The sequence below is a fragment of the Pelobates fuscus genome, chromosome 9, assembly GCF_036172605.1.
Source record: "Pelobates fuscus isolate aPelFus1 chromosome 9, aPelFus1.pri, whole genome shotgun sequence".
Classification (NCBI taxonomy): Eukaryota; Metazoa; Chordata; class Amphibia; order Anura; family Pelobatidae; genus Pelobates; species Pelobates fuscus.
Window position 1 is genome coordinate 138,820,044 of NC_086325.1, and position 27,520 is coordinate 138,847,563.

Consider the following 27,520-nt stretch of genomic DNA (forward strand, 5'->3'; position numbering starts at 1 on the left):
TGGGACACCGAAACTCGGGACAGCACCAGGACACACATGTTGCATCCTGCTCAGTGGGGGTTAGAATCCCACATATCAGCTGTTACTGTTAATTCAGTTCCTCTATGTTTAATGATAAGTGGAGAAATGGGCTGGGTGACAGACTGTGCGATTCTCTCATCCAAGCCTTTCTCCTGGCATATCATTAAAGGGAGAGAGGGACAGAATTGAAGGGTTACTGTGGTCATGGTGGCAGGAGTCTGTATGCACAGTGTTTCTGCTTAAAATACTGCACACACTGAGATATGTCCATTCTGTGCAGAATTTATGTCCATCGTCCACATGCACGCACACTACGCTGGTGACATAGGTAATTAAGCACCCCGTCTCCCTCAGTTTTTAGCAATTACTTTAAAAAAAATACAAATAAAATTGATATAGTAACCCCTTTCTCCCCCATGACTCTGAGCCCTCGCAAGCACTCTGACATGGGGTAAAGGGTCCAATCAAATGCTTCTCAGAGGTGTGATGTTGGACGGGGAGTGTAAATGAAAAAGGATAACTTTTTTTGTTTTTAAAACCTTATTTATTTATATTAAATTAAATAAGGGTGGTGAACATGTTTAGTATTGCCTAACCAGGCTGAACAAAAAGAAAAATGTACTGATGAAATGAGCCTTTAAGGACACAGACAAACACACACAATAAAAATGCAGGAACTATATTTTAGATTTTCTAAATCCAGCTTTAATCTCTTGATTAAGCACCTTGAAATACTGGAATCCTGAAAACCTATAACAGCATATTAAGCCTAGTTATCACGTGGACGAGGGGGGTTTATAATACTCTTCTGACTATAGAAATTGAAGAGGCTTTTCTAACAGTAGTGCTTTCACAGAGATTAGAAAGAACCCCTCACCCCCTTCCCATCCCAAAAAAATAATAATAAAAAAAAAAAAAAAAAAAGATTTTAAAATTTCTTAAAGGTAAATAAAACATGAATCTAGGTATTCCATCTGAAATTTCTATCAGCTTATACCCACCTCACAAAACCTTATCATATCTATATATAAAACAGGGCCACTTTAAGTACTTTTGGAACCATCTCAGTCTTTCATTCTCCTGAGGTCAATAAAAGAATATATGTGTAATGGTAATTGGCAATTTATCAGCTGCCGATTTGGAAATCGAGAAAGAACTCCTAAGTTTACCTAATGCTGTTTTTCCTTACATCATTTTAATCTCTGCTTTTACAGTACACCTATTGTACAACTCATGTTTTGCTAGAGGCTGTATTACGAATGTTTAGTTGACCCTTCCCGTGCCAGGGTGTGAAACATTGCAGAAGAATCTGGCACTTTAATTCATGCAAATAGCGTTAGGATACTATGTATAGGGATTGGAGACACCTACAGTTATTTAATCAAAGTCTTGCAAGTGGACTGGCAGGCAAAGCAGACAGACTGGGTGGGCCAGGTTTTTAATCTGCTCTTGCCTTTTAAATGCCATGCCTCTGATGCAGGTACTGAAATTCCTCATTAATCCAAGAACCTGTTCTCTTCCTGTGTGCTGTTACTAAAGCATGGAATAGAATAGGCATGAGCCACTCTGTACTATTAAAAGAGACAGCAGATGGAGCTTGATATAAGGTCTTAAAGGGACACTGAGTAGAAAAACAACTTGAAGCAGGTTTGGTGTATAGATTATGTCCCTGCAGTATCACTGCTCAATTCTCTGCCCTTTTGGAGTTAAATCACTTTGTTTATACAGCCTTAGCCACACCTCCCTGCATGTGACCTACACAGACTTCCTAAACACTTCCTGTAAAGTTCTGAGGAAGTCTCTGTACTGGAGTAAAGTCAAGTAAAACAACTTTTAAAAAAAAATATGTGGTGGGCGGACCGAAAACAAACCTGCAAAATTAGGTTGGTATAAATTCACATTTGTTAAGGAGTTCATTTAACAAATATGACTTTATAATGTGTGGGGTTGAAAAAAATCAATTTAGAAAGCCACACTTTTTACCAGACAGGTTGGTGCCTCCATCTTGTCTTCATCAAGCATTGCTACAACTCTGTATTTTGCACTGGTCAGCCTAGACAAAGTATGTAGAGGAGAAATTAAATAAAGTTTCTAAATGTCCTTATTTGAAATGTTTGCCCTGGCTCTTCTTTGCCTGTACTGGAATATAATATACTTTTCAATATGTTTACTATACATTCATAAGAAAACAGTCTCTTATATATAAAAAAAAAAATTAACACAAGGTATAGGCAATTATCAAGGTTTTATTCAATCATGTACATTTTTACAGAAATGGCTGGTCCACTTTAAATCCTAATACAATGGTTTTTTTTTAAATCTGATATTGTTTAGGTTACAGATATGGTTGGTGCCTTTATCCCAGGTAAGTGATTCCCTCTTTCTTGAGGTATAGTAAGCATCACCATGAAAATATTTATGAGCCAAAAGATTATGGGAGCCAAGGAGATTGTGTTCCCCATAAATTCTTCCCTAATCTTATCACACAAATTTACCAGTACTTTTATTATAATGTAAAAATGTTCGCTATAATCATTTGGTCAATTTTATTACTCAATTCATATTGACTTCTAGGTATTTACGGACACGAAGATTATGCGCTACGGAGGGTTTGTAGAGTTGTCCCCTTCTAACAGATTAAGACACAATGGCGTCCATCACCCAACCATAATGTGAAAGGTTTGACAGGGTAGCTCACTGTAAAGTGTTATCACTAATGAGATATCTGAGTGTACACATTAATCCCCAGAGGCTTCTATACAGGATAGTGTGATTAGATGGACAGAAGTGCATGTTAACCATTAAAACGCGAGATTAGCTAATTAGGTCATCTTGAACATCTCTTAGGTGGCAATTCTAAGCATTTAATAAGGAAGGCGATGAAGGAATATGGCTACTAGTTGAGCAGCGTTTGCAAAGCGTGTTGGAATAGGTTAATAAGACCAGGGTAAGAATTTTAGGGGATTTTAAAGATGTGGTAAGGATTGGAGAGATTAATAAGGATGTGGAAAGGATCGTGGGTTAATGGGACATAACGAAGCTGGATTAACCAGGGTTATATAGCTGGAGGATGAGGCTAAATTAAAGGGTGTTCTTAATGGAAGATAAATCACTAAATAATTTGATAAGCTATTGTAATTCTCTCCTGCAGAATATGAATTTAATGTACCATAGGCTTGAACCAGTTATATTTGTCCAAGAAAATGTGGATATGGCAACAAACAATGCATTCACGGTAACCTATTTTTTTCTTGTTAATATGTTAAGAAATGTATTACTGCAGCAGCCATATTACAAAGAATAGGATATACTGATAATATAGGCAATAGGAGGTAGGTCACCGCTAGATCACCAGATGTTGTAGAATTGCAGCTACCACAAGGCTTTGTCATTCTGAAGGCTGGCAAAGCATGATGGCAGTTGTAGTTCTAAAACACCTGGACATCTCATTTGCCCAGCCCTGCAGTACGAGCAGGGCAGGAATGCAAGCAATGTCAATGATCGACCAGTTCACACATCACTTTACAGGCAATTTCAGACTTAAGAGGCAAACAAACCAGCTATTTTGTATACTGGATCAACAAATGCTGTCAATGTTCAACACAGTTTACAGTCTAGGGAAGATAGGGGACTAAAGGAATTCTTAAGCTGTTGCTGGACTACAATTCCCATCATACAAAGACTGGTGGTGATCGGCAGCAAGTGCGTTCTCCTCTGTCACACAGTCACACATGGCTAGAATGATATTTCATTGGCAAGATGAGCGACACTTCCTATTCCTAGTAAGACATTAAGTTCTTTAAAGAAAAACAGCAGGTTTGGCTTGTCACTAAAGATGGGATCAGCATCAATTATTGTGTTAATTATGGGGTGTACTACTGAACTCCACTGTACAAGCATTGGTTGTATTTGGTGTAATATTATATAAACAGAATAAATGTGTTAATAAGCAGTTACCAGATGTGCAGTTGTTTGGGAGCCATTAGAATTGAGCAGATTAATTAGAGCAGAGGTGATACAGTAAGTACAGTGGACACATACATTAGTATAGGGGTGAGAAGTACAGTACATATAAAGAAATTAAACAGATATTAGCATAGGAGAGAATCAGTAAGTGCAGTGGGTATACAGATACGGGGGAGATAAGGTACACGGACATAGAAAAACACAGCAAGTATAGTAGGTATACAGACATTACGATAGGGAAGACGCAGTAAGTTCAATATGTATACAAGTTAACAGAGGCGGTGCACAACATGCAGACATTAACCCCTTAAGGACACATGACGGATATATTCCGTCATGATTCCCTTTTATTCCAGAAGTTGTGTCCTTAATGGGTTAAAAGCAAATACTACAAGTATTTGCCAATTACCTATCTATCCACAGTTAACCTAGAACTGGCCAAGCTTAAAGCTTATGGGAACTGTTGCACAAATTCAGACAGGGGCTGCAGATTGAACAGCCTTGATGCAGACAGCTGTATGTGTGTAAGGGTGTGTGTAAGCCATTCTTCTCTAAACTCATAGATTTAGGTCTTACATCCATTATATTCCCATTAACCAGCAGCAAACTTCCTTTCCTTTAAAGAGTCCTTCATTCACCCCCGCCTGCGTAGGAGTCGAGGAACGGCCAATGAAGCCCAAGGAGGAGGGGAAGTATTTATAGCTGTAATATTTTCGGCATGGAGGCAGGGTTGTGAGAACTGACTGGCAAAGGTTCTAACACAGATGCACACCATGCCTCAACCCCCATTCCAGGCAGAGCTAGATAATAGCCTGCTGCTAAACATACAATCATGTTCTGCACAGACTGCTGTGCACATAGCAAATCACAATGTGTTGAGAAGACAGGCATGACGTGCTCTTTATGCAGTTGCAATGTCACTGAATTACTGCAACAAATCAAACGAATTTCACTGCTCTCCAACTCAGCGATAAAGCAGTACAATCTCGATACAGAGATCACCCCCCCCCCCCCCCCCATTACCCTCTCCCCCCCCCCTCCTCCTTTAGGACTGGGTGAGCATCATGGGAAAAGAAAGCTTCAAAAACATCTGGGATAGCCAAGGTTAGCTATTAATGGTCTATACCAGGAGTAGGTAACCTTTTTCACTCCAGATGTTGCGGACTGCTTCTCTCACAGCAGTTATGCTGGAAAAAGCATCATGGGAGATGTAGTCCATAATATCTAGAGTGCCGCTGGTTGCCTACCCCTGCTATAGACTTCAAGATTCCAAACACATGGATATGAGAGTGTATATAAATTGTAACACTATCTGCTTTCAACACTCTGATCTGCCTGCTTGGCTGACATCATCAGAAAGGTTATTATTTAAAGCCAATCATAATGCGTTCACATAGGAAAGCATTAGATTGGCTGAGCCTGTCAAGGAGGCAGATCAAGGGCAGAGCCAGCACAAGTCAAACACAGCCCTGGCCAAATCAGCATCTCATCATAGAGATGCATTGAATCAGTGTTTCCATGCAGAGGGTGGAGAAACTGAATGTCAGTCCTGTACAGTGTGCAGCACTGCCCCAGGAAGCTCCTTTAGTAGCCGTCTGAGGAGTTGCCAGTGAAGGTATTCCTAGGCTGTAATGTAAATACTGCATTTTCCCTGAAAAGACTGTTTACCGAAAAAAGCCTGAAGGGAAAGCTTATAATCCCAAGAACAAATACAATAAGCTGTAGTTGTTTTGGGGACTATAGTGTCCCTTTAATCTAGAGGTAACTTAAAACAGTGCTTTTTGTCAATGCAAGAGATATACGCTGGCCCTTATCCTTCAAGGTGAGTAGAACAAGCTGCATTGTATACAGAATACAGAGGACAGAGAAGGAGTCCACAGTCTAAGGAGTGACAGAGCCTTAAAAGCAAGTTATTTAAGATTTGAAGTGGTCATAGTGCCTAGAGTTTGTATGTGCAGGGTTTTGCTGTGAGAGACTGCACATACAGAGATTAACCCCTCTGCTGCTGCAGTAGGAACAACAAACCTATCAAAGTAATATATTAAAATATCACATAGACAGATTATTTTAAAGCTCCTGGGTATGAGAAGTAGAGAGCCAGGCACAATGAGAAAGGACGTCAATCCTTTTTGATGAGCTAGTAAAAAGGTTAATATTTTCACACAGCTCAAAATTAAAGCATAAATAGAAAACTGTGGACAAATATAGATTTACTGTACCTGGTTTAACACAAATTTATTGAATGATAGGTGTGGCGCAGGTGGATTTATCTAAAGGTCCACAGTCAATGTACATACCTTGTTGCAGACTAATTCATTTTTTTTTTTTTTTTGCACACGTGCATTACGTGTTGGTTATTGACTGATCAGTTGGGAATTACTCTGAGAAGCTGCCTATTTTGCAAAAACAATAATTTTAGAAAATTGATAAGGCAATGGCAAACCATTACGTAATCGAAAAGGAAACATCTGCCAGAACAGCATTTTTTGTAGTTTGACTATTCTGGTTTAAAAGCTTAAAAACCTTATGAATTCTCCGTAATGCGCTGTTGAGTGAGTAAGCCCAAAGTGACGGGCTTTTTGGTAAATTGGAAACAAAACTGGCAAGTGAAACATTTAGATCAAATAGTTGGGAAACGTTAGAAATTTGGGTATTTGGGTATTTGAGTCTTGCTAATCGTCTAAAATATCCAAAAAGGTTTACATTGATCTCAAGGCAAAAAACAAAAAAATAAATAGACCATAAGATAAAGGTGCTAGATTAAAACCATCAGCTGCAACATTTTCTATAAAGGCACAAAATTAAATCAGGTACTGCAAAACACCGTGTGAACAAACAAACTCATTACACCTATACTTAAATATACTTAAAACACCACGACAGGCACTCAGAGTATGTCATCTCACAGAAATAGTCTGGTTGCAGTGGTACTGTCATTTTAGTCCTGCAATATTAAACATAACCATTTAGTAGAAACAGCAATGTTTTAATTGCAGGGCTGCAAACATCTCTAGTGCCTGTCTCGCTTCCCACTGTGAGGATCTCGACTGCAGGAGTGTGGCAAATGAAGTGCATGTGCTGATCGCTCACAGTGCTTCTCTATGCGAAGCATTGGATTATACAAGACGAGCAGTCAGCATAATGTTGTGAGAGGCATCAGACTGCTTCAACGATGTGGTCTCAATGCCCGAAGCAAAATAAGTAAAATATATTTAAAGGGCATTTTCCGTCAAAGAGTTGGACAGAAGTCCCAGTAATAATAGGGAACGTATAGACCTGAAAAAATAAATATTCATTTAGGGACTATATGTTCCCTTTAAATTAGCTTTCTAAGCATCATAATCATTACAGTGTATTGTGGTTGTTATGGTGCCAAAAGCCCCTGGAACCATCCCACTGTTAAGAGTTCAATGGTTTTCGCGCAGTTTGACACTTAACTGGGGTATCCCGAATGTCCGCTGTCAGACCATCCTTAAATATTGTTAAAGAGGGAAGGTTCTCTTCCACATTGATTAATTGAATCCTGGCTGTTTTTGGGCAGCATTATTTAGCTGAAAGTGTCAGCTGAACCTCCCCAGCCAATAAATTATCCAAACTTGAACAAAATTGAGATTGCTAAAGTGGAAGGGGAAAATTTGCTTTAACAATATCTGTGAAAAAGGGCTGTAACGCAGGCACCTGGGGACCATGCAAAACGCACCTGACTCTTAGCAGATCCTGGCACCAGGCACCATAAGTACCACAGAGTGGTTACATAGTCGTCTAGGTTAAAAAAAAAAAAAAGAAAAAAGAAAAGGAAAAATGACAAGTCTATCAAGTTCAACCTTGGTTTAGTGGTTTTAGTGTTCCTATAAACGTCTAATCTCAAGGCCTCAGAGAGAGCGAACAGCTTTTAAAGGTGCTAAAATGTAAATTTTCACATTTGGGACCTTGCCTCTTCAATCCTGTTTTCTTTTCTGGTGTGATGCTTAATGAGACAGGAGATAAAATGTCCCACAAAAGGCAGAGTGAATGTGTCATTAAATGATTCTAGAATCTAGATCACTTCCATAGCTATGGTCATTTGGGTGGCACTCCCACTTGCCTAATCTGTCCAATCTCAGCCATTCAGATAATGTTGGGCTTAAAACATCCAGAATTCTCTGCAAGGTTCTTGTGACCGGTAATGGAAGTTTTGGCCTAGTGGCAGTTGAAGGGCCACAGTGGGAAACCCCTGTACGGCTATGATTTCAAAAGAGCTCAGCCATGAAACAGTGCCTTTCGAACTAGGACGTCAAACATTGATGAAAAAATAGGACATAACAGGTAAGTTTCCGTAAGGTTTGGTATTGGAACTATTTGCAACATGTCAAGTGAATAGAACCCTTAGGACGGATATAGGTATTGCAGGACACACGTAGGAACCAAACACATTGTGATTTATTCACTAAACAGTGAATTGTGACTTGACAAGGGAATGATTACGGTAATTATTATTTATAAAACTCCAACAAATTCCACGGCATTGTACAATCGTACAAATACGGGGAAAAAACGGTGCTAGAAGGTTTTGTGTTTTTTTATTTTAATTTGCTTGGACAAAATTTGTAATTCCCTTGTCAATTCTCCACTATTCCCAGCTTAGTAAATACAATGTTCAATGTATAAAGAATGGCAACTCCACATGCATCATAAAGCAAATGGAGACATACTTTTGATGCAGCCATAGAGATCTTTGTCAAATATGACAAATTTTAGGCGCCCCGAGAAAGCCTTTAGGTGCCATGGCTGCCCGACTGCTAGGATTTGTTCGATCCTGATAATCGCTTAACATTTTTAAAAATGACAGAGTCAGCAGGTTTTTAAAGGTTACAGTGTGCACTACATAATGAGAGGTTTCTGAAGTACAATCCCAGCTCTAACATGTCTATGCATAAAAACTTAAAAAACAATGACATAGGCTACAAAAGTGTCTACCTACATCAGTCTCTCTCCCCCCCCCCCCCCCCCCCCCCCCCAGCTACAAATTATGACGCTGTACAGTATTCACGCAAAAAGGAATGGCAGAAAACACAAAAATGAAGATCTAACTCTTGTTTGGAGCAAAGGTTACTGCTTTTCAAATATTAATAGACCTTTTCATATGATTTACAGAGTGCAAGGGTGAACAAAAAACACTTTACAGCAAGAATGGCCAAAATGGCAGACGCTCGGAATAACCAAAATACGAGCCAAGAGAGGATCATGGGAATTGAAGTACAGCTTGGCATCTATGTGTTCGACTACCTTGGTAGATTCGGATCACATGTATAAATTGTTCTCATACTTTGAGCTGAAGATGTAAAAACAAAGATAATTAAAAACAAATTATTTTAAAGAAAACCAGGGGAAGTCCATATGTAGATCATCAGTTGTACGACTAAAAGTCCTATGATGCCAGCCTTTTTAGTTATACAACGACTGTCGATTTACCCTTCATGCAAATCCTATTATAAAGTATGTGCTGCAGTATTGCAGAGCGTTTGCTGTGTTTCTGTGCGTACATATGTTAATCAGCTTAAATCTAGCACACTCCAGCTGTTATCGAGCTGCAACTCCTATCATCCACACCAAAGAGGATCGGAGGAGACTTAGTCCGCCAGCTGGAGGGCTACAGGATTCTAACAATCCAACTCCGACACAGATGCTGCAGTCTGAAGCGTTACATTTGGCAGTGCTGCGTAGGTATTCTGGCATACTCCTGGATGCCCAGAATTCTCGTCACATACCCTAGATCCGATTCCCAGTGCATCCCCGATTTACATGAGTCACAGGTGGCAAGGAACTTGGTAGTGCAGGAAGTTAGGCAGAAAATACCACTCTCACCCAAACAAGGCTGGCAGGAGGGAAATAACAAGCAGATGCCTGGCAGACGCAGAACATCAACAAATGGCGATAGATACTGGTGCCCAAATGCAACAGTGCTGGATTGGCATTCCGACGGGAAGTTGGGATTATATAAATGCCAATGCACGTTGGACTCGCTGTGGGTCCTAAAATTACTTTTTTTAGCATACCGGAAAAATCAAAGTTTTCCCTTCAATTTTTTTTTTTTTTTAAAGTCTATAAAATAAAAAATAAAAAACACTATTAAAAATACACTTGCAGAGCAGCTGTAAGCATTATTTAACCCCTTAAGGACACATGACATGTGTGACATGTCATGATTCCTTTTTATTCCAGAAGTTTGGTCCTTAAGGGGTTAAAGGAATGATCAAAAGATATCAAGCAGGTGTAGTAAAGTATTAAAGCTTTACAGATTAAAAGGCAGGATGCCGCACAGTGAAATGGGAGAATTAAAAACTGCTCCACTTTTGCAAAGACACAATGATTTCAATTCACGCAACACAAACCGGCAGTGGTGAGAACAGAACTCTTATGACTCTAAGCCAGCAAGTTACCGACTGTTGGCAGATTATTTAGTAGACCGTAAGAGAACCTCAGGTCTATTCAACTCCATCCCTTTTGGAACGAGAGGGCCAAACAAGAAAAAAAACAAAAAAAAAATCTAAAAATCATCTCACCCCTCTGGCTCTGATGTGACATATCCCTGTTTTACAGCAAACAGTAGGACTCTTCCTACAACCCATGTTTAAAAGGCAGGGAAAAGAACAAAGGAAAGGGATTGATATAGTCATGCCAATCCCAAGAAAAAAGGAATCCAGCAATTAGCGGTCTAGGAAGACATGGGAAAAAAATCTTAAATGTTCTACTTGTTTGTTTAACAAGCAAGCCCCTCCGGCTTCTATGGTCGCAGCATTCAGATGATTAACTCTTTCCTTAGATATTCACAGAAAAGCGTTATTGTGGAGCAGCAGTAAGCAAACTGGAGTCTCTAAAGTGATCGGTCTGCAATTCTTACAATCCACATCCAGACACAATGGGATTCTATACATTTAAAGGATCCAACCTCTGTCTGCTAGGTGCAGCTGGATAAAACTCCCACATTTCTAGGACAGCCTAAGGCTGGCAGAAATGTGTTGAGAGTTGTAGGCCATCAAGAGCCAAAGGACAGAGGCCGGATGCCCAAGATATATATAGTAAATCCGCAATTGAATGCGTCAATTCACCACTCTTAGCCAGAGCAATAGACAAAACTGTACTCAAAATTAAAAACAAATTAAAAAACAGAAGCACAAAAAACATGTTAAATGTATGTTTTTTTCCGATTCTACAGGTTCCACCTGCCGGAAAATATTTATGTATTAAAAACTGTGGATGTATGATAACAAACGGCTCCGTTTGTCAACGTGGGTATATATTCGGCAATGAGTAGACCTAAAGAATGGAGTCACACCTCAAAGGTCAGGGGAGACTATAACAGATTGGCTTCCATGATTTCAACCAACGATCAAGATGGTCACAATTCCAAGTGCCCTCATCTGTGAAGATTTATGAGGCGTGCACGGGAGTGTTGGAATTTAACTCTGTGAGTGTAAAGGGGTACGCAACACACACACAAAAACACCCTCTCGCTGGCATCGAAACAAACTGACATTTAACGGTGATGAATTCCATAGTGACATATGAGAGAATCCACACTATAATCGCACAACTGAAACCAGATGCACATTTTTTTTTCTCATTGGTCAATATTTAGGTCCAGCATCTCTGGGTTAAAAAACAGCAGAATGCTGTAACCAAAACATTAATGCAGACATATTTCGTACCAGAGGCCATGCTGTAGAATCCGGGGGGTCCGGTCGGAGGCACAGTGCAGGCACCACATGCTGCAAGAGACTGAAGTCGGATTGATTCCTTGAAAGTGCTCGCAGACTTCTGCTTCCACCTAGGGCACAGATGTTCCCCTTCCTTACAGATCAGCGGCACTGCCGCCTCTGAGCTTAGCACAGCGGTGACAGCAGCCAAAAGGGGGGTGGAGCAGCCCATGACAGCCCGGAGAATGGGGGTGGGCATCAGGAATAGGACAGGAAGGAACCAAAACAAGCTATTTAAATGGATGGTGTGAGGTGAAGGACTATAGGACTGATGGGCAGAGAGCTGCAACAGTTCTAGAGCAGCTCTATATAACGTGACAGTCAATGCAAAGGAAGGTCCATTAAATATATGGAATTTAGAACTCTGCAGCATCTACTGTTGGAACTCTCAAATATCCCAATGAGTGAACAATTACACAAAAGAATGTAGTTGCAAAACTGGACTAAAAATTATAAAAAGGCATAACAATGCATTATCTGCAGGGACAGACCAGCACAGAACATTTTACTAGTAAGATTCTATTGTACTGCAGAGCAAATGAGAGATCCCACGCTAACCAGCATGGGTTCTGCTCATGTAGCGCAACGTTACCTTCACATACATGTGACATTTCTCATGGGAGCCCACAGCGGTGATGAGAAGGCACATGGAATCTCTGGCAATCAATGCAAAACTGTGTGAATGGGATGAAAATAATATGTAGCCGTAATAAACCGAATCCCCCACACAGTCCTAATATGCACCCACAGAGAAGGAGGGGGAGTCAAGCAGGGCATCATCTTTTCAACAAATTCTCAGTCAGTCATGGAGGCAGTTGCCATGGGGATGAATTGGGTTGCCATGGTTCCTCGAGGAGGAGGAGTGATCAAAGAGGAAGAATAGAAATAAGGGGTTCAGTAGTACCCATCACTATGGAGACTGAAAGATGGCAATATGTGGGTTAATGTATAGTTATACATAAAATACATACGTTAGACTTATTAAATTATTTGTGCACACATATACCCAGTACACTTTGAAAACTAATTTTATACATTTGTATGGAGGCAATTCACAGAGGTTATATAAAAACTAACAAAACTATAAAGGACTTCAAAATGTTAAAAAAATAAAATAAAATAATAATATATACATGTGTGTGTGCGCATTTCTGGTGTATACCTTGGGGTTCCTCAATTTAAGTATAACAATAGAAATGGGTGGTAAGTATAACAGATTGTAGAAGACAAAGAATTAACCCCCAGTTGTGCGTCTTCTACACAGAAATATCAGTCGTCAGCTCCTGCCTAGCCTTGGCTACCACCATAATTCCATAATTCTTTCGCTCTTCCAAATCTGATTAACCTGCAAGCCAGTGATAACATAACTCTCTGTTTCTAACTGCAACTCCTCTAAAAGATCCTCAGCCAGTCACAGATAAACACCTTGTGTCTTTTGGGAGGATTACTCCCAAACTTGTAGTTTCCCAACAGCTGGCGAGATTCCCATGGACTACAATAATTATGTATATGAAGCAATTCTGGACACAAGTACTGTAAAGCAAGGCAGTTACCATGGTAACCAAGGATTGAATCTGCTGACTGCACCACTTCTCAAAACTCTGTTCCAGAATCTTGATACATAACACTCCATCATATTTTTCCCTAGCCTTCTGTTTCACCTCCTGGGTGTGCTATGCAGAGCGACTGCTGTACAAATCAATCACGGCTCCCCACAGTACACTGGGTTGCCAGCTTAAATAGATCCTGGCATAAGGGAACCTATTCTTCATCAATGAGCATGATACAGCATTAGATGCTTTCCAAGTGATCATATCTCTGCCACTTACTGGCTTATAGTGATATCTACCTGCCACCAACTATATCAAGACTGAGCACTGCTTTCGGTTTACCCATACACAGGACAACTTGCACCTTGCAGTATATGTTTATAGCTAGCTTGCATTGTTTTTCCAATATACTCATGTCTGCAAAGTCACTAGGAGCCCCAGGAGACAGCAGCAGGCCTATTAATAGGGAGACTGGTTTTATGTCAAGCCCTAGATCATTAGCAAGCTTCAAAGGCAGGATGGAATGCGAGACCCCTTAAAAATAAACTGAAAGGGGGTGGAGGTTTACAGAGACATGGTGGACAGAGATACGCACTATAAAGGAGGCTAAGTAAAAGAGACTCCCAAGGGGTATTTAAGAGAGTGAGAGTGCAGAGACTCTGAGGAGGGAGAGACATAGGAGAGAGAAGTGAGTGTGTGTGCAAGTCATATGCAAAGACCTGTGTACAAATAGTCTCTACGGGTAAGGCTGGAGGAGAGAGAGAGATTAAGGCTGGAGGAGAGAGAGAGATTAAGGCTGGAGAGAGGGAGAGACAGGCAAGAGTGTGCGAGAGAGAGAGAGAGAGAGAGAGAGAGAGAGAGTGTATTTATATAAAAACATGAGAGGTAAAAGATTGGGAAGAGGAGGACTAGACACTAGTGCCAAGTCACAAAGGAACATCCAACGGAAAGTGAGTGTTAAGGCACAGAGAGACTCTTGGGAGATGGGCAAAAACACGCTAGAGAGAGCAGTGGAGCAGAGATTACAAAAGAAGGCAGAGCGAGCAGAGACAGTTTTAGCAGGAAAGGTGAAGGAGAGGTGACACGGGAAAGCAGGATAGCTTAAAGCTCAGAGGAATAGAGGACACATGCTCTTTACCGGGTAGCCAGTCGGCGCAGCAGGAGCCATAAGAAGTAACAGCTGCACTGGCAGTTACTGAGAAATGTGTGCATCCCCACCATAGTGCCTCCATGTGAGCGTGTGACTGCCTTGTGCCTTTGCCGGCTCTTCCTGTTCCCCAGCCCTGCCCTGCTGGCTGTCACACTGCCACTAGCTGAGACCTGAAACAGCAGGGAGCATGGGAGGGGGGAGGGGGACTGCACCTGTTTAAGGTAAAATGCCACTCACTGTGCTAGTAGCAAAAAAAAAAAAAAAAAACATACCCCAGAGGCAGCTCGTGAGAGTATTTCGGGGGCCAGAAGTGACAAATCTCCTACCCAGCACTGGAGTTTCTGGAGACTACATATTCCATGAAGCTCATCTAGTCATTCGGCTTACAAAGCATCATGGGAAATGTAGTCCACAATGGTTGCAGTGCCAACGTTTAGCCACCACTGCTAGTCATCTGAGGAAAGTGCCATCCAGGCTAAATTTAATTTGGAACCTCTGAATATCTTGTTAAGCGGCAACGCATGAAGTACCCCAAGATAGGAATATAGGTGGAAATAATGTATAGAACGTATAGAGCGGAACACCGTATTAAACGACTGTTGTACGACATCGAGCTGTGTAAAGCCAGATAAGCACAGGCCGCAGAAATGACAATTACTGTAGAAAGCTCAGGGCAAATAAACATTTACCACACTGTGAGCCTGTGCTACAATACATGAGCAGCCTGATGTGCAGAGATGTGTCACTACAGCTCGAGGTCTTGACAGCTCAGTGCACCCGTGAGAAGCCCAACGTGACACTCAGCTGCCTGCTCACGGATACATCCCTAGCACTTCACATTGATCCAAGTCTTCCACTCTCGGTGCTAGAACAAAGACACATTGTGTATTGAGCGGCTTCTTCCTTGCAGTGTCACAGATCCTAGTCACACACAGCCCACACACAGGGGTCGGCTCTGAAACCCCGGAGATATGTTATCTTGCAGCTCCCTCAACCCTCTCCAAGATCTTACTGTGCTAAAATGTCTACAGTAACGCAAGGCCAGGGGTCTATCACAACTAGCTTTAGAAGGATGGGACTGGGATGATGGGACTTGTAATCCCAAAAGAGAGTGTGCTTTTATAATAGTTACCGGTATATCAAAATGGTGCACTGTGACGGCACCCTTGTAATGATCCACTATACTTCTGGGCGCAGACCCGTGATGCACGAGAAGTTGTGGACAAGAACACCTATCACTCTCAGCTAGGTGAAACCCAAGAAGAAAAGTGATGTACGCTGGTGCCCACAGTAGTTTTATCATCCACATTACATTAGAGGAGTGTCCATTTGGTTTACAAGGCATCTCACATAAAAACAGCGAAAGCACTTTTTTTTTTTTAATTTTACAAAACAGTGCAGATTTTAAATAAAAGAATTTACACTTTTCTAAATTAACCTAGACCCATCCCTTTGGCTGTCACACGGATCCTGTTACTTCCTGGTTTGGTTAGCTTAATGCAACTAAACTCTAGAGGCAGCAAATGCCCAGGGCACCTGCCTTGAAAAGACTTCTCATTGAGCTGCATTGGGAAGTCTGTGATTGGACAGCCACAGAAAGTCTGGGAGGGGTTAGAAGGGGAGGGCATGTAACAGCTGCAAACAAGTGATCTGCAGCTTTTGCAAGCTGTTTTTATATATAGTCCAGATGAAAAAATGGATAATGAAATAAAATACATTTTAACTAAACAGTGATTTTTATTTTCTTTGCATCTGAGCAGTGGAGGATCCCTTTAATAAATGTCGTTATAGCAAAAAAAAAAAAAAACACAAACACAACTTTGTAATGAGAGTGACATATTTATAGTGGTACATTTTAAATGTGCCAGCATTCTGTACCGAAGTCATATAAACCACTCATCATTTCTTGCTTCACCAACAGTTAAATGCGGTTTTCATATAACACGCCATTTTGGGGCAAAAAGGGAAATGTGGAATAATCAGGCGATTGCCACAGTGACGATTCCAAGGTTAGAGTCTAGCTCCAGACTTGCTGTTTATACATAACTCCGTATTACCTGAGCAGTATTCCAACATTGTAATCCACAATATTAAATTCTCTTTGCTGCTAATCCCTTCTTAGACGTTCCAAAAACAGCTCTGAACTTTACAAACCTACAACATTTGTAGTGATGATTAGTTTATTTAAGGAGCTGTGCTATTCTGCCTATCTGCACACGAAGCAGACACAATACACAATTAACATTATAAGTAAAGTCACATTATAACAAAAGACTAGGCGGACCCAGTTTGCCTGCGTCTACAGTCTACAACTAGTTTTGTGTTTTCCACCCTAAAGATAGTTTCGCTAAGATCTTTTTAAACTCTATACCAGAGTTAGACATATCAAGTTCCGTAGTTGTTTAACAAACATAGCTGGAGGCCAGCGATCTAATAGCGATCTGACTAGTTTTTACTGAGAGGGTAGTGGATGCATGAAATAGCCTTCCAGCTGAAGTGGTAGAGGTTAACACAGTGAGGGAGTTTAAGCATGCGTGGGATAGGCATAAGGCTATACTAGCTATAAGATAATGCCAGGGACTAATGAAAGTATCTTGGGCCGACTAGATGGACCAAATTGCTCTTATCTGCCATCACTTTCTATGTTTCAATGGACAATAAATTCTTATCAACAATAGTTTCTCAAATGATTACAGCTGGTTCAGTGTGTGGGTCATTAAGACAGAACAACCTGTCCAGGAAGTTTAATCATCTCTAATCATCAAGGAAGATCCTGAAAACCTGTGTTACTAGGTAGGGTGGATGCTGATACTATTTATCCTAAATCTCTGTTTAGAGAGATCTTTTACCTCGCCTTTCTTTACATGATAACACTGGAGCTAAGTTATTAGAGATAACTGAGGGACGAGTGCATTCGTGGTCAGGGATATGTATTTTTCCATTCTGTGATGTCGGTGGTGCTCAAATAACTTTTAGAGGAAAAGGCTGTAATAACAAAGATTTATTTTAGAGATAAATCCATAGTAATGCAAAATGTCAACTTTTTCAGTGGAATAGCAGATGCACTACAGAAGACACGGGCCATCGGAAGTCGCTTCCCTTTCACAAACAGCTGACTGACAGGATGGTTCACTAAATTAAAAATTCAACGTGAATTTCAAATTTAAGGATAGAGGGATTGAACTAAAAACATAGTGGAAATTGTGTTCAGTTGGTCTATTTTGATCTTAAATTTCAAATTCACTGAATTTTTGCCTTAGTAAATAACTATGTAAGACACAACAGGTAAAGGAGAAGATGACAAGGGAAGGTCAAAGACTTGAGAATAATTTAAGAAGTAGTAGCCCAAGACTCTCCAACTTCTTTAGACCTACAACACCCATAATGGCAAAGTATGACAGAAATGTTAGTTCTACAGCAGCTTGGGTTTTAAAAAAAAAAATGTAAAAAAAAAAAATTAAATCTTTTAATATCTACATACATTTTTCATCTCACCATTTAACACACCACAGTGCAAAGATTAATATTAACTCCAGCTTTCCCTTCAAATTGCAGACCAGACCATCTACCACACACAAAAATAATAATTTACTGCAATATTTTCCTTAAATGAATTTGTTTCATAGATAAACCATTCTAATTCTGTATTATGTAATGTGACATGTACGTCAGAATTCCTCGTTCCCCTTCTCAAACAATGTTTTGTATTTCATTTCTTGCCATATCCCAAATATAAACACACCCAAAAGCGTCCTAAAACAGATCCCTTCTGTTTCTCTGGATACCGCCATAATTAACCAATTCACAACCGAGGACATGTCAAGACAGACCGAACTATAGTGAATTGAAAACAAAAGTGCAAATTTAAGCCAAAAATTTTGATTTGGAATAATTCTCCAACTTTGTTATAGTCACAGCCTGACTATTTCTTGTTTATATTTTGTAATTTATTTTCAATTCATTACAATTCTGTATTTAGTGTATAAATCCCAATCAAGAAAAGGATTTGCCAAACCCTGTGTTCTTAAAGGATTAAACTACTCCCGGTGAGTGTACTAACCATTCCCTGCAAAAATCCACAACGACCACCGAGTCCTTGTTCCACACTCATCAGCCCAAGGAGCCCATGGCTTCTGATCTTGGTGTCTCACTGAAATCGTCGTGTGAAGAACGCTTAGGTTTTCAGATAATGAGTAGAGATTACTTACTGTACTTTGGAACGCACTTTGACAAGGCAATAGAGTGTCATATCCTTCACACGGAGAATGTGGATCTGCTTACATTCCTCTGAGTGACTACACCAATAAGAATGCTTTGCCGGCAATCCATTCTAACAGCTAAAAATAAAGCTTGCACAAATCGTATAAGTGTCCAGGTAATACATGCGTGACACCACACTCACAGACGTAATTCCAACAGCAGAAGTGATGCATGCATGTTCTCTACAGGAAGAAGGGATTGGGACTGCTTCAGGCTGAAGGGACATGTTTGTACAGAGATCACGGATTGTTTTGTTCACACAAAGCACTGCACATGAATAGGATGACATGTACACAATTAAGCATTATTATTATTTATACAGAACACACATTCAGCAGCTCTAGTTAATGGGGATTGAAGAAAAACTACACAGAAATGACAAACCAGTTAAAACGGACATGGATTTTTTTGCACAATAGGTAACTAAAAGTTAGCAATGAACGGTGCTTTATTTTTTTTTTAATTTGCAATGTTTTGTATTTTTTTTAAAAACATTTTTTTGTCATTTACATTCCAACATTGTGTGGACCTTTGAAGAAATGCCAAGCGCGCATGCACTTGTATAGCCTTTTTCTCCATATACAAACAAGATTATTGGAAGGATAGACCACCGCTAATCTATAGAGTGGAGTACATCAAGTGGTGTATATAGATATATATATATATATAGATATATATATATATATATATATATATATATATATATATAGGTTTGGCACTCTTCCTTAAAAATACAAATTTCCAATATGTACCAGGGTGAAAATCAGCCAGCGAAAATATTTAGATATGAAAGATATAGGCGCACACCTAGGTTTAAGTGATATTCAGTTTACTGTGTCCGTAATTTCAAAAATTCAAAAGATCAACGTTTCGACCTATTCAGGTCTTTTTCAAGATCAGAGCATACAACATTTCAATAAGTGCATATTTATAAGAATACAGATTAATAGCTTATCCAGTGAAGTGCAGAAACCCTCCCAAAGCGATCGGAACCCGGAAGTGTGCAGAAGCCGCGGGTGACTTCATTACGTTATATTGCGTGACGTTACGTCCCGTGGAGATTACAGCGGTTGCTAAGCAACCTGAAGTGAGAATGAGAGTGAGGGATTCAAGATAGTTGCACACTATCAATCTAACATCGGAGGCTAAAGCAACTATAGAGGAGACTTACACAAGGTGTATATACAAGTGGTCTAGGTGTCAAACACACCAAACTAGTGCAGTGAAGAAAAAAAAACCGCTATGTGATCAAATAAATCAGTGAAGTGCGTCTCAGCTATAGATAAGGATATATAGTATCTGTATGGGACAATAATCTGTGGAATCCATTATTACTGTATATCAAATACCCACTGTCTATTAAAACAAACAAGGGATACATTTATAAATTTAGTCTTACTGTCATTAGAAATATCACAGATAATAGAGTCTCCATACAGAGAGCCACGTGTGAATAAAAGGTGGGAGAGAGACAAACAAGCTGAAATCAATAATATGCCCCAAACATTAGAGGAACAGACCGATACGAAGAGGAAAAAAATAACTACAAGAAATACAAGCACCAGAAGAAAACCCCCTCTACGGAGGCGAAGACAGTAGTCTTTAATTTATCAGACAAAATATTGACACCACACCATCATTCGTTACTAAATAGGGGGCTAACTTTTGTGCCAACCAGAAAACCTGCTCTATTTGATATGGAAATCGAATTGTATAAAATACAGAGAAATCTATATTGTAATGAAATTATGAGAGAATCTCCTACCAGAACAGTGGTACCGTTAATATCTAAAGAGAAGAAAGATATCCATCCCACCAATCAAGGCATTTACACAGGCGGTACAATATGATGTTAAACAGATTCTAAGCACCTCCAGGCAGCTGAAATCAAATTTAACCGAGGAACAGAACGCCCTAAAGGACCTGATTCATGACCCCTCGATTGTCATCCGTCCAGCGGACAAGGGGGGCGCCATAGTGATTCAGTTATACAATGATTCTAAGAAAGAAATTATACGACAATTAAACGATGAAAAAGTATACCGCAGAATCATATTTGATCCTGTAAATAAATTCAAGAGAATTATCACACAACACATTGAATTAGGGACTACAGCGGGCTATCTTGATGAAAGGACAGCTAAAGGCCTCCTCATTAATCATCCCAAACACCCTGTCTTATACAATTTGCCAAAAATACCCAAAGATTCGGTCAACCCCCCCTGGAAGACCTATAGTGTCCGCTAGAAATGGGTTAATAGAACCGATAGCAAAGTATGTTGATTTTTACATTAATACGAGTGTACAATTACTACCTACTTGTTTGAGAGATACACGGGATCTTTTACAACAGATGGCTACAGTGATACTAGATGACATGGAAACATTATTTGTCACACTTGATGTACAACGTTTATACACCATCATTCCACACCAAGAAGGGATACAATCAGTCCGTGAAGTACTCTGTAAGTCATCAGTGTACCAAGGTCCACCAATAGAATACTTATTGGAATTTCTTAAGATTGCACTAACATGCAACTATTTCAAATTTCAAGATGCTTTTTACCTGCAAGTCTCTGGAACAGCCATGGGGGCGGTGATGGCGCCCTCTTACGCGAATGTGTTCATGTTTTGTTTTGAACAAGAATTTATATTATCTAAATACCAACAACATATTATTAAGTATCTACGTTTTGTGGACGACATTCTTATTATTTGGAAAGGGACTCCTGATCAACTTCAAGTGATGGTACAAGAAATTAATTCCTCTCCTCTACCAGTGAAGCTGACATCAGCTTGGCATCATGAGTTCATTGAATTCTTGGATGTCACCATTTTCAGAAAGGGTAACATGATTGGACACAAACTGTACAGGAAAGAATCTGATCGGAACACTTTACCATTGACATACCACTCTGAAACTTGGAAAATCCGTAGTTCTATTTATAAACACTGGGATATTTTGGATGCAGATAGAAACTTACCAGCTAAGTTCCATCAAAAACCTATCATTAGTTTTAAAAGAAATAAAAATCTACGTGACTTATTAGTTATAAGTGATCCCAGTCAGTGTTATACAAAAACCACGATTAAAACTAGGAGGATGTTATAAATGTAAACAGTGGTAGAAGATATCAAATAAAACAATATATTACCTGTACCACGGACCATATAGTCTATCTGATTACCTGTCCGTGTGGCTTGGCATATGTCGGCAAAACCGACCTCACACTTAGAGATCGGATTCGAGGACATCGTTCCACAATTAATATTGCACATCGAGATCAACGATCTGAGAAAACCCGTAGCGACACATTTTCTGGAGGCAGGACATCAGCTACCGACACTTCAGTTCATTGCCATTGAACATGTACCACCTTTATCTCGGGGAGGAGACAGATCACGTCGTTTATTACAACGAGAAGCTTTTTGGATACATCATCTGAACACTGTGGTCCCATATGGACTGAATGAGAACATAGTTTTATCTATGTTCTTGTAAACAACGTCTATTAGAAAGATACCTAGATTTGTTATATTTTTGTGCTGTGCCCGTTTAACAGCTTATTAGCATTAATATTTTTATGCATTTTTTATTATTATTATGATTATTATTATTATTATCATTGTAAGCTATATCTACAATTTTGTATTTAGCACTTTGTATTTTGATCAATATCTATGCCCCTGTATACTCAATATTACAAGGATATAGATATACTGGTTTAGTTAAGACCCTATATGATGTGATGATGGTTTAACTCACATGCAGTAGTGTACTCAGGTGACACAATCCCCCTTTCTGACACTTTGATGTGTACGTTTACAAAGACAAAAAGGTGAACACAGGGGCTTTATGGATGCGTCCTCACAATGAAGCCCATAACATTAAATGTCGACCTTATTAATAGAAGAACCTCGTCATGACATGTACGTGTTAATGCCGAAAGAGGGAATTTGCCCTTAATCAATATGGCGTAACGCAACCAGGAATAGACACGTTCAGCCACTTCTTATTCGCAATTTGACGACCATAGAAAACATAATTGAACATTCACACGCCCCCAACTTTATTGGATATATCAACTGACTATCGACCAATGAAGAAGAAGGAGGAAGGTTTTTAAACCAGGATGATGAAGCAGTACGTTACCGATTGAAAAAGCCCGGTGGACGAGTGAAACGTGTCTCGGGAGGAGGAGAGCCATAGGACTTCAAAGCACTTTCGCTGTATTTTATTATTTGTTATTTTTAACCTTGCCAATATCCAAATACATTTATACAAAAGTCCCTCAAGCCTCCAAACTATCTGCTTCCAAGGAAGTGCCACATAAGCGAATACGCCTAGAGCCAGGTTTCTTGGGCTCTAGCAAAGGTGGGCAGTCATTTATGGTATATATGAAATTACCTGGAAGTTTTACTGTATAACACTAGGGGGATTATCTCCTATTTATTTCACCCTTTTGTCTCCCTGAGAGTACACAGTATCAGAAGGGGGGATTGTGTCACCTGAGTACACTACTGCAAATACGACCCGAGCCTGTCATATCTGGCTCAGAAGCATGTGATATAGGGTCTTAACTATACTATTGATCTGCACAATAGAGGTCTTTTTTCTTTTTAGGACACAAACTATATCTGCTGTTCCCCAATTAGGGGTAGGTGTATCAATATATACACACACACACACACACCACTTTATGTGCTCCACTCTATAGATTAGTGGTGGTCTATCCTTCCAATGATCTTGTTTGTATATGTATATTTATATTTGGGAAAGAAAGAAACCCACTAGAGTGTTGAAGCACCACAAAATACTGTTATTCCAAGCGCTTTTTTTTACGCACAAAGCACCTTTCCTTTTTCTCCACATGCGTAACTGGCACAAGTTTGCACAAAACATCACTGGCAATAACTTCGACCGGTAGTCAAAAGAGCAGTAGAGGTAAATGCATATTGTTGCATACTTACCTGACTGTACTATGTGCCCCAGTAAGTCCTTATAACGCATTCAAAGAGTGAGGGCGCGAGGAGCTGCCACTTTTAGAGAGGAGTCATTTCCAATTGTTGAAGTAACAAAACAAGAATTGATGAATGCCCCAAAACAAACAGTCCAGAAGTAGGTCTATAGACATAATTTGGGGCCTTAGCACAGAGCCTGAACATATTGCTGGTTAGCAGTCAAATGAGCTAGCTATATACCATAGGCACTACATATTGTTTTAGAGGTTGCAGTGCATTAAATCGGCTCTTGATGGAGTAGACTGGCACCAAGTGGACTCCAGAATTTCATACTGTACCGTACCTAGGTGCATTATATGAATTTATACACCTTCTCTGTACAAAAAGGACCAAATGCTGTGCTGCCCATATCAGCATTCCTAAACTATATAGTAATTTTCCATTGCGACACAATTGTGATTGGTGACAAGGAGGAGTATAGAGCATATTATATAAACACATTTAATACACCGATCAGCCACAACATTAAAACAATCTGCTTAATACCATGCAGGCCCCTCTCGTGCTGCCAAAACAGCTCTGATGCATCAAGTCATGGACTTCACAAGACCTCTGAACATGTCCTGTGGTATCTGGCACCAAGACACTAGCAGCAGATCCTTTAAGTCCTGCAAGTTGTGAGGTTGGGCCTTCATGGGTCGGACTTGTTCCAGCACATCCCACAGATATTCAGTTGGATTAAGATCTGGAGAATTTGGAGGTCAAGGCAACACCTTGAATTCTTTGCAATGTTCCTCAAACCATTCCTGAAACCATTTTTGCAGTGTGGCAGTGTTTATTATTTTACTGTAAGAGGTCACTGCAATCGGGGAACACCACTGTCATGAAGGGGTATACGTGATCTGCAACACTCTCTACGTAGGTGGTACAAGTCAAAGTAACATCCACATGATAGCCAGAATCCAAGGTTTCCCAGCAGAACATTGCCCAGAGCTTAACACGGTCTCTGTCAGCCTGCCCTTTTCCCCACATTGCATCCTTCTGCCATCTCTTTCCCAGGTAAATGACGCACATACACCCAGCCATCCACCTGATCTGAGAGAAAACAAGATTCATCTGACCAGGCAACGTTCTTCCATTTCCATGGTCCTGTTCTGACACTCATGCCCCCATTGAAGGTGCTTTTAGTGGTGGACAGAAGTCATCATGGGCACTCTGACCAGTCTGTGACTATGCAGCCCAATTCGCAGCAAACTGTGATGCACTGGGTGTTCTGACATTTATTTCATGGCCAGCATTAAAAATTGTTCTATAATTTACGCTACAGTAGCTCTTCCGTGTGATCGGGCCAGATAGGCTAGCTTTCATTCCCCATGTGCATCAATGATCCTTGGGCACCCATGACCCATCGGTTCACCGGTTGCCCTCCTGTGCACCATTTTTGGTAGGTAAAAATGGTGCAAGGGAGGGCAACTGCATCCTGGGAACATCCCACAAGACTTTTGGAGATGCTCTGACCCACTATATATTACATGTGTTAGTTTGTGTATTCATAATATGTTCCTTCACTTCCTAGCAAGCTACAATTTCTCAAAAGGATGCAATTAAATGGCTTGGGAATTATTTAACCAAAACATGAATCAAGAACCAAAGCATTCTGATACAGTCTAATTTGTACGCTGCTCCGGGGATCTGCATTGGGAATAAAGCTTAACTATTTGACAAGAGTGACTTCCATCAAACTAAACACGTCACACATTACAGGAAAAAAATTTTTTCCCGCTTGCAAATGTGCAATTAGGAGATACAGATAGCTTTTGCAATTCTATATACCATCTTGTCTTCTAGCTCGATTTAAATAGCAAAGGGGTTTTAACTCATTATGTGCTGGCGACATGTGCAGCACAGTACGACGCATATCCCAGCAAGCCAGTTAAAGGGTAAATCTTTAATGAGATTCTAAAATTCTCTAGGAGCAGCTACCGCAGCGAACGTTGCGCTCCAGAACATTGACAAATTACACGTGCCTCTGGAGAGCGGGAGATTATATAACACTACAAATCGCTCTGTGGAAGAAGACCGCAGATAATTTTAATTTTCAAAACAAAGTCCTTAAATTGAGGAGGGCAGACTTAATTAACTGCAGGTATAAAATCAGATATAACATTATATAACTCTTAATGGTGCATTATGGGGAAAAAATGTTTTTCAGTGGTTCTGGAGATGATATAATACCCAATAATAGGTTTATACATTTTTCCAAAAACAAGTTCGCCAAAAATTACATTACTTGATAGTTTTAGGCTGGAGTTAATGGTTAGTATAGTAGTTGTTATAGTGCTTATGTTTCTTCCCTCTTTAATTTGACCACAAAAAGTAATATTCTAGCCATTTAAAGGCTTGGAAGTGCAGCATCAAGCCACGCTTCCAAGCCCACTGGATAGGAGAGCTGGAATGTAAGTTCCTGGCTCTGAGAAGAATGACAACACGCGCGCATGTACAGTGCGGTGCGGTCACAGCTGGTCATAGAGAACCATTGTATTCAAATGATTTGCTATGACAATTATTGGCAGATTATGTCAAGTGCCACGCATGCGCCTTAAGTCCCCAATGCTGGTTTATGAGGAGATTTGGATCAGTCCATCATCTCGGAGGCACATTTCCAGAATTACATTCACTCATTCTCGGTACAAGAGTTTACATTTTTGTTTTAACATTCTAATGCACACGAAGGATAGGAGAGCCATTGGAATATAGATTTGGATTCCTCACACTATAAAATCCTTCAGGGTCTAGTGATAGTACAGTAAGTTAGGGCAGGGCTCAATATTCCCACTCGATCACTAGCCATTGGCTAATGGAAATTCAGCCTTGGCAAGTTTGCCCGGTCTTCCATGGTCTATAAAAATCCTTAGAAGGATGCGGTTTGCATAGCTAAAATTTTAGTTTAATTTTGTGACTTCCTTAGCCTATGACGGTATGGCATAAGCAAAGCGGTAAAATACAAATGTGTAATTTGCGTGGGGGTTGGACTATGCCATCGCCCTGTCCATTCTCAGGGTAACAATACAAAAAATTGTATGCTCTAAATTTGGGTAGTGTTGGGGTTACAAAAAGTTTAGTGATCGTGTAGTGATTAATGTGCAGTTTACAGAAGGACTTTACAGTAAATGCAGCTGATATTAGTGGGAGTTACAGTTCTGGGTTGCAGGTGTAAATCCCACTAATCTCAAGCAGGACGGGATATTGCATTGAGGTCTTTATTATTGCAGGGAGTAAATGCACAGATGACATCACCACCAATGCAGTACAGGATTGAAAAGAGGATCTGCCTGGTTAAAGTCTCATTTATATGGACAGTAGACAAAACAATCTCCTTCTCAGCTTTTCTCTCTGATGTCTCTTTTGTGACGCTCACACAGTGTAATGCTCTCAGCAAGCAAAATGTTTTGGGCACACCTGCTGCTATATTTCACCGGTAGCATCCATTGTGCATGCTCCCTCGTCCTGGCTCTTACCCCAGCAGTATTTATATCCCTCCCAAGGTTACAGGATATGTTCTAATGTAGGGGTTTTCAAAGGATAGAAACTACAAGTCCCATGATGCTTTGGCAGTGGTAAATCCACCAAGAGCTTCATGGGAGATACAGTTCTGCTGGAGTATATCTTCAGGGCACCCATGTTCTAATGATTGTTAAAGTCACCTGCTAATACTTTATTTGTATTGTGTAACGTCCCAGAAACAAAACAATTCAAGAATCAAGTTTTATAATAATTATAATAAAAAACAAAAAACAGAGTACATTAAAGTTGCATATTTTATATTTTACATAAAACAATACTGCCAACAAAGCACAGACAATGGTCACGTG

General features: G+C 40.0%; 1 protein-coding gene across 6 annotated transcripts in view; it reads right to left on the reverse strand.

Moving 5' to 3' along the window:
* Positions 1–27,520, reverse strand: part of IQSEC2 (IQ motif and Sec7 domain ArfGEF 2) — a 198,392-nt gene that overhangs the window by 36,198 nt on the left and 134,674 nt on the right. The window contains exon 1 of one of the 6 annotated variants that reach the window (XM_063432535.1): positions 14,412–14,508. The exons of 4 other annotated variants lie outside the window; for them this stretch is intronic. In XM_063432535.1, coding sequence (XP_063288605.1) covers positions 14,412–14,494 — 83 coding nt within the window. In that variant the 5' untranslated portion in view covers positions 14,495–14,508. Of the gene's footprint in view, positions 1–11,675; positions 11,830–14,411; positions 14,509–27,520 lie in introns of those variants that run through there. One more of the 6 variants, XM_063432537.1, reaches the window with a different exon arrangement.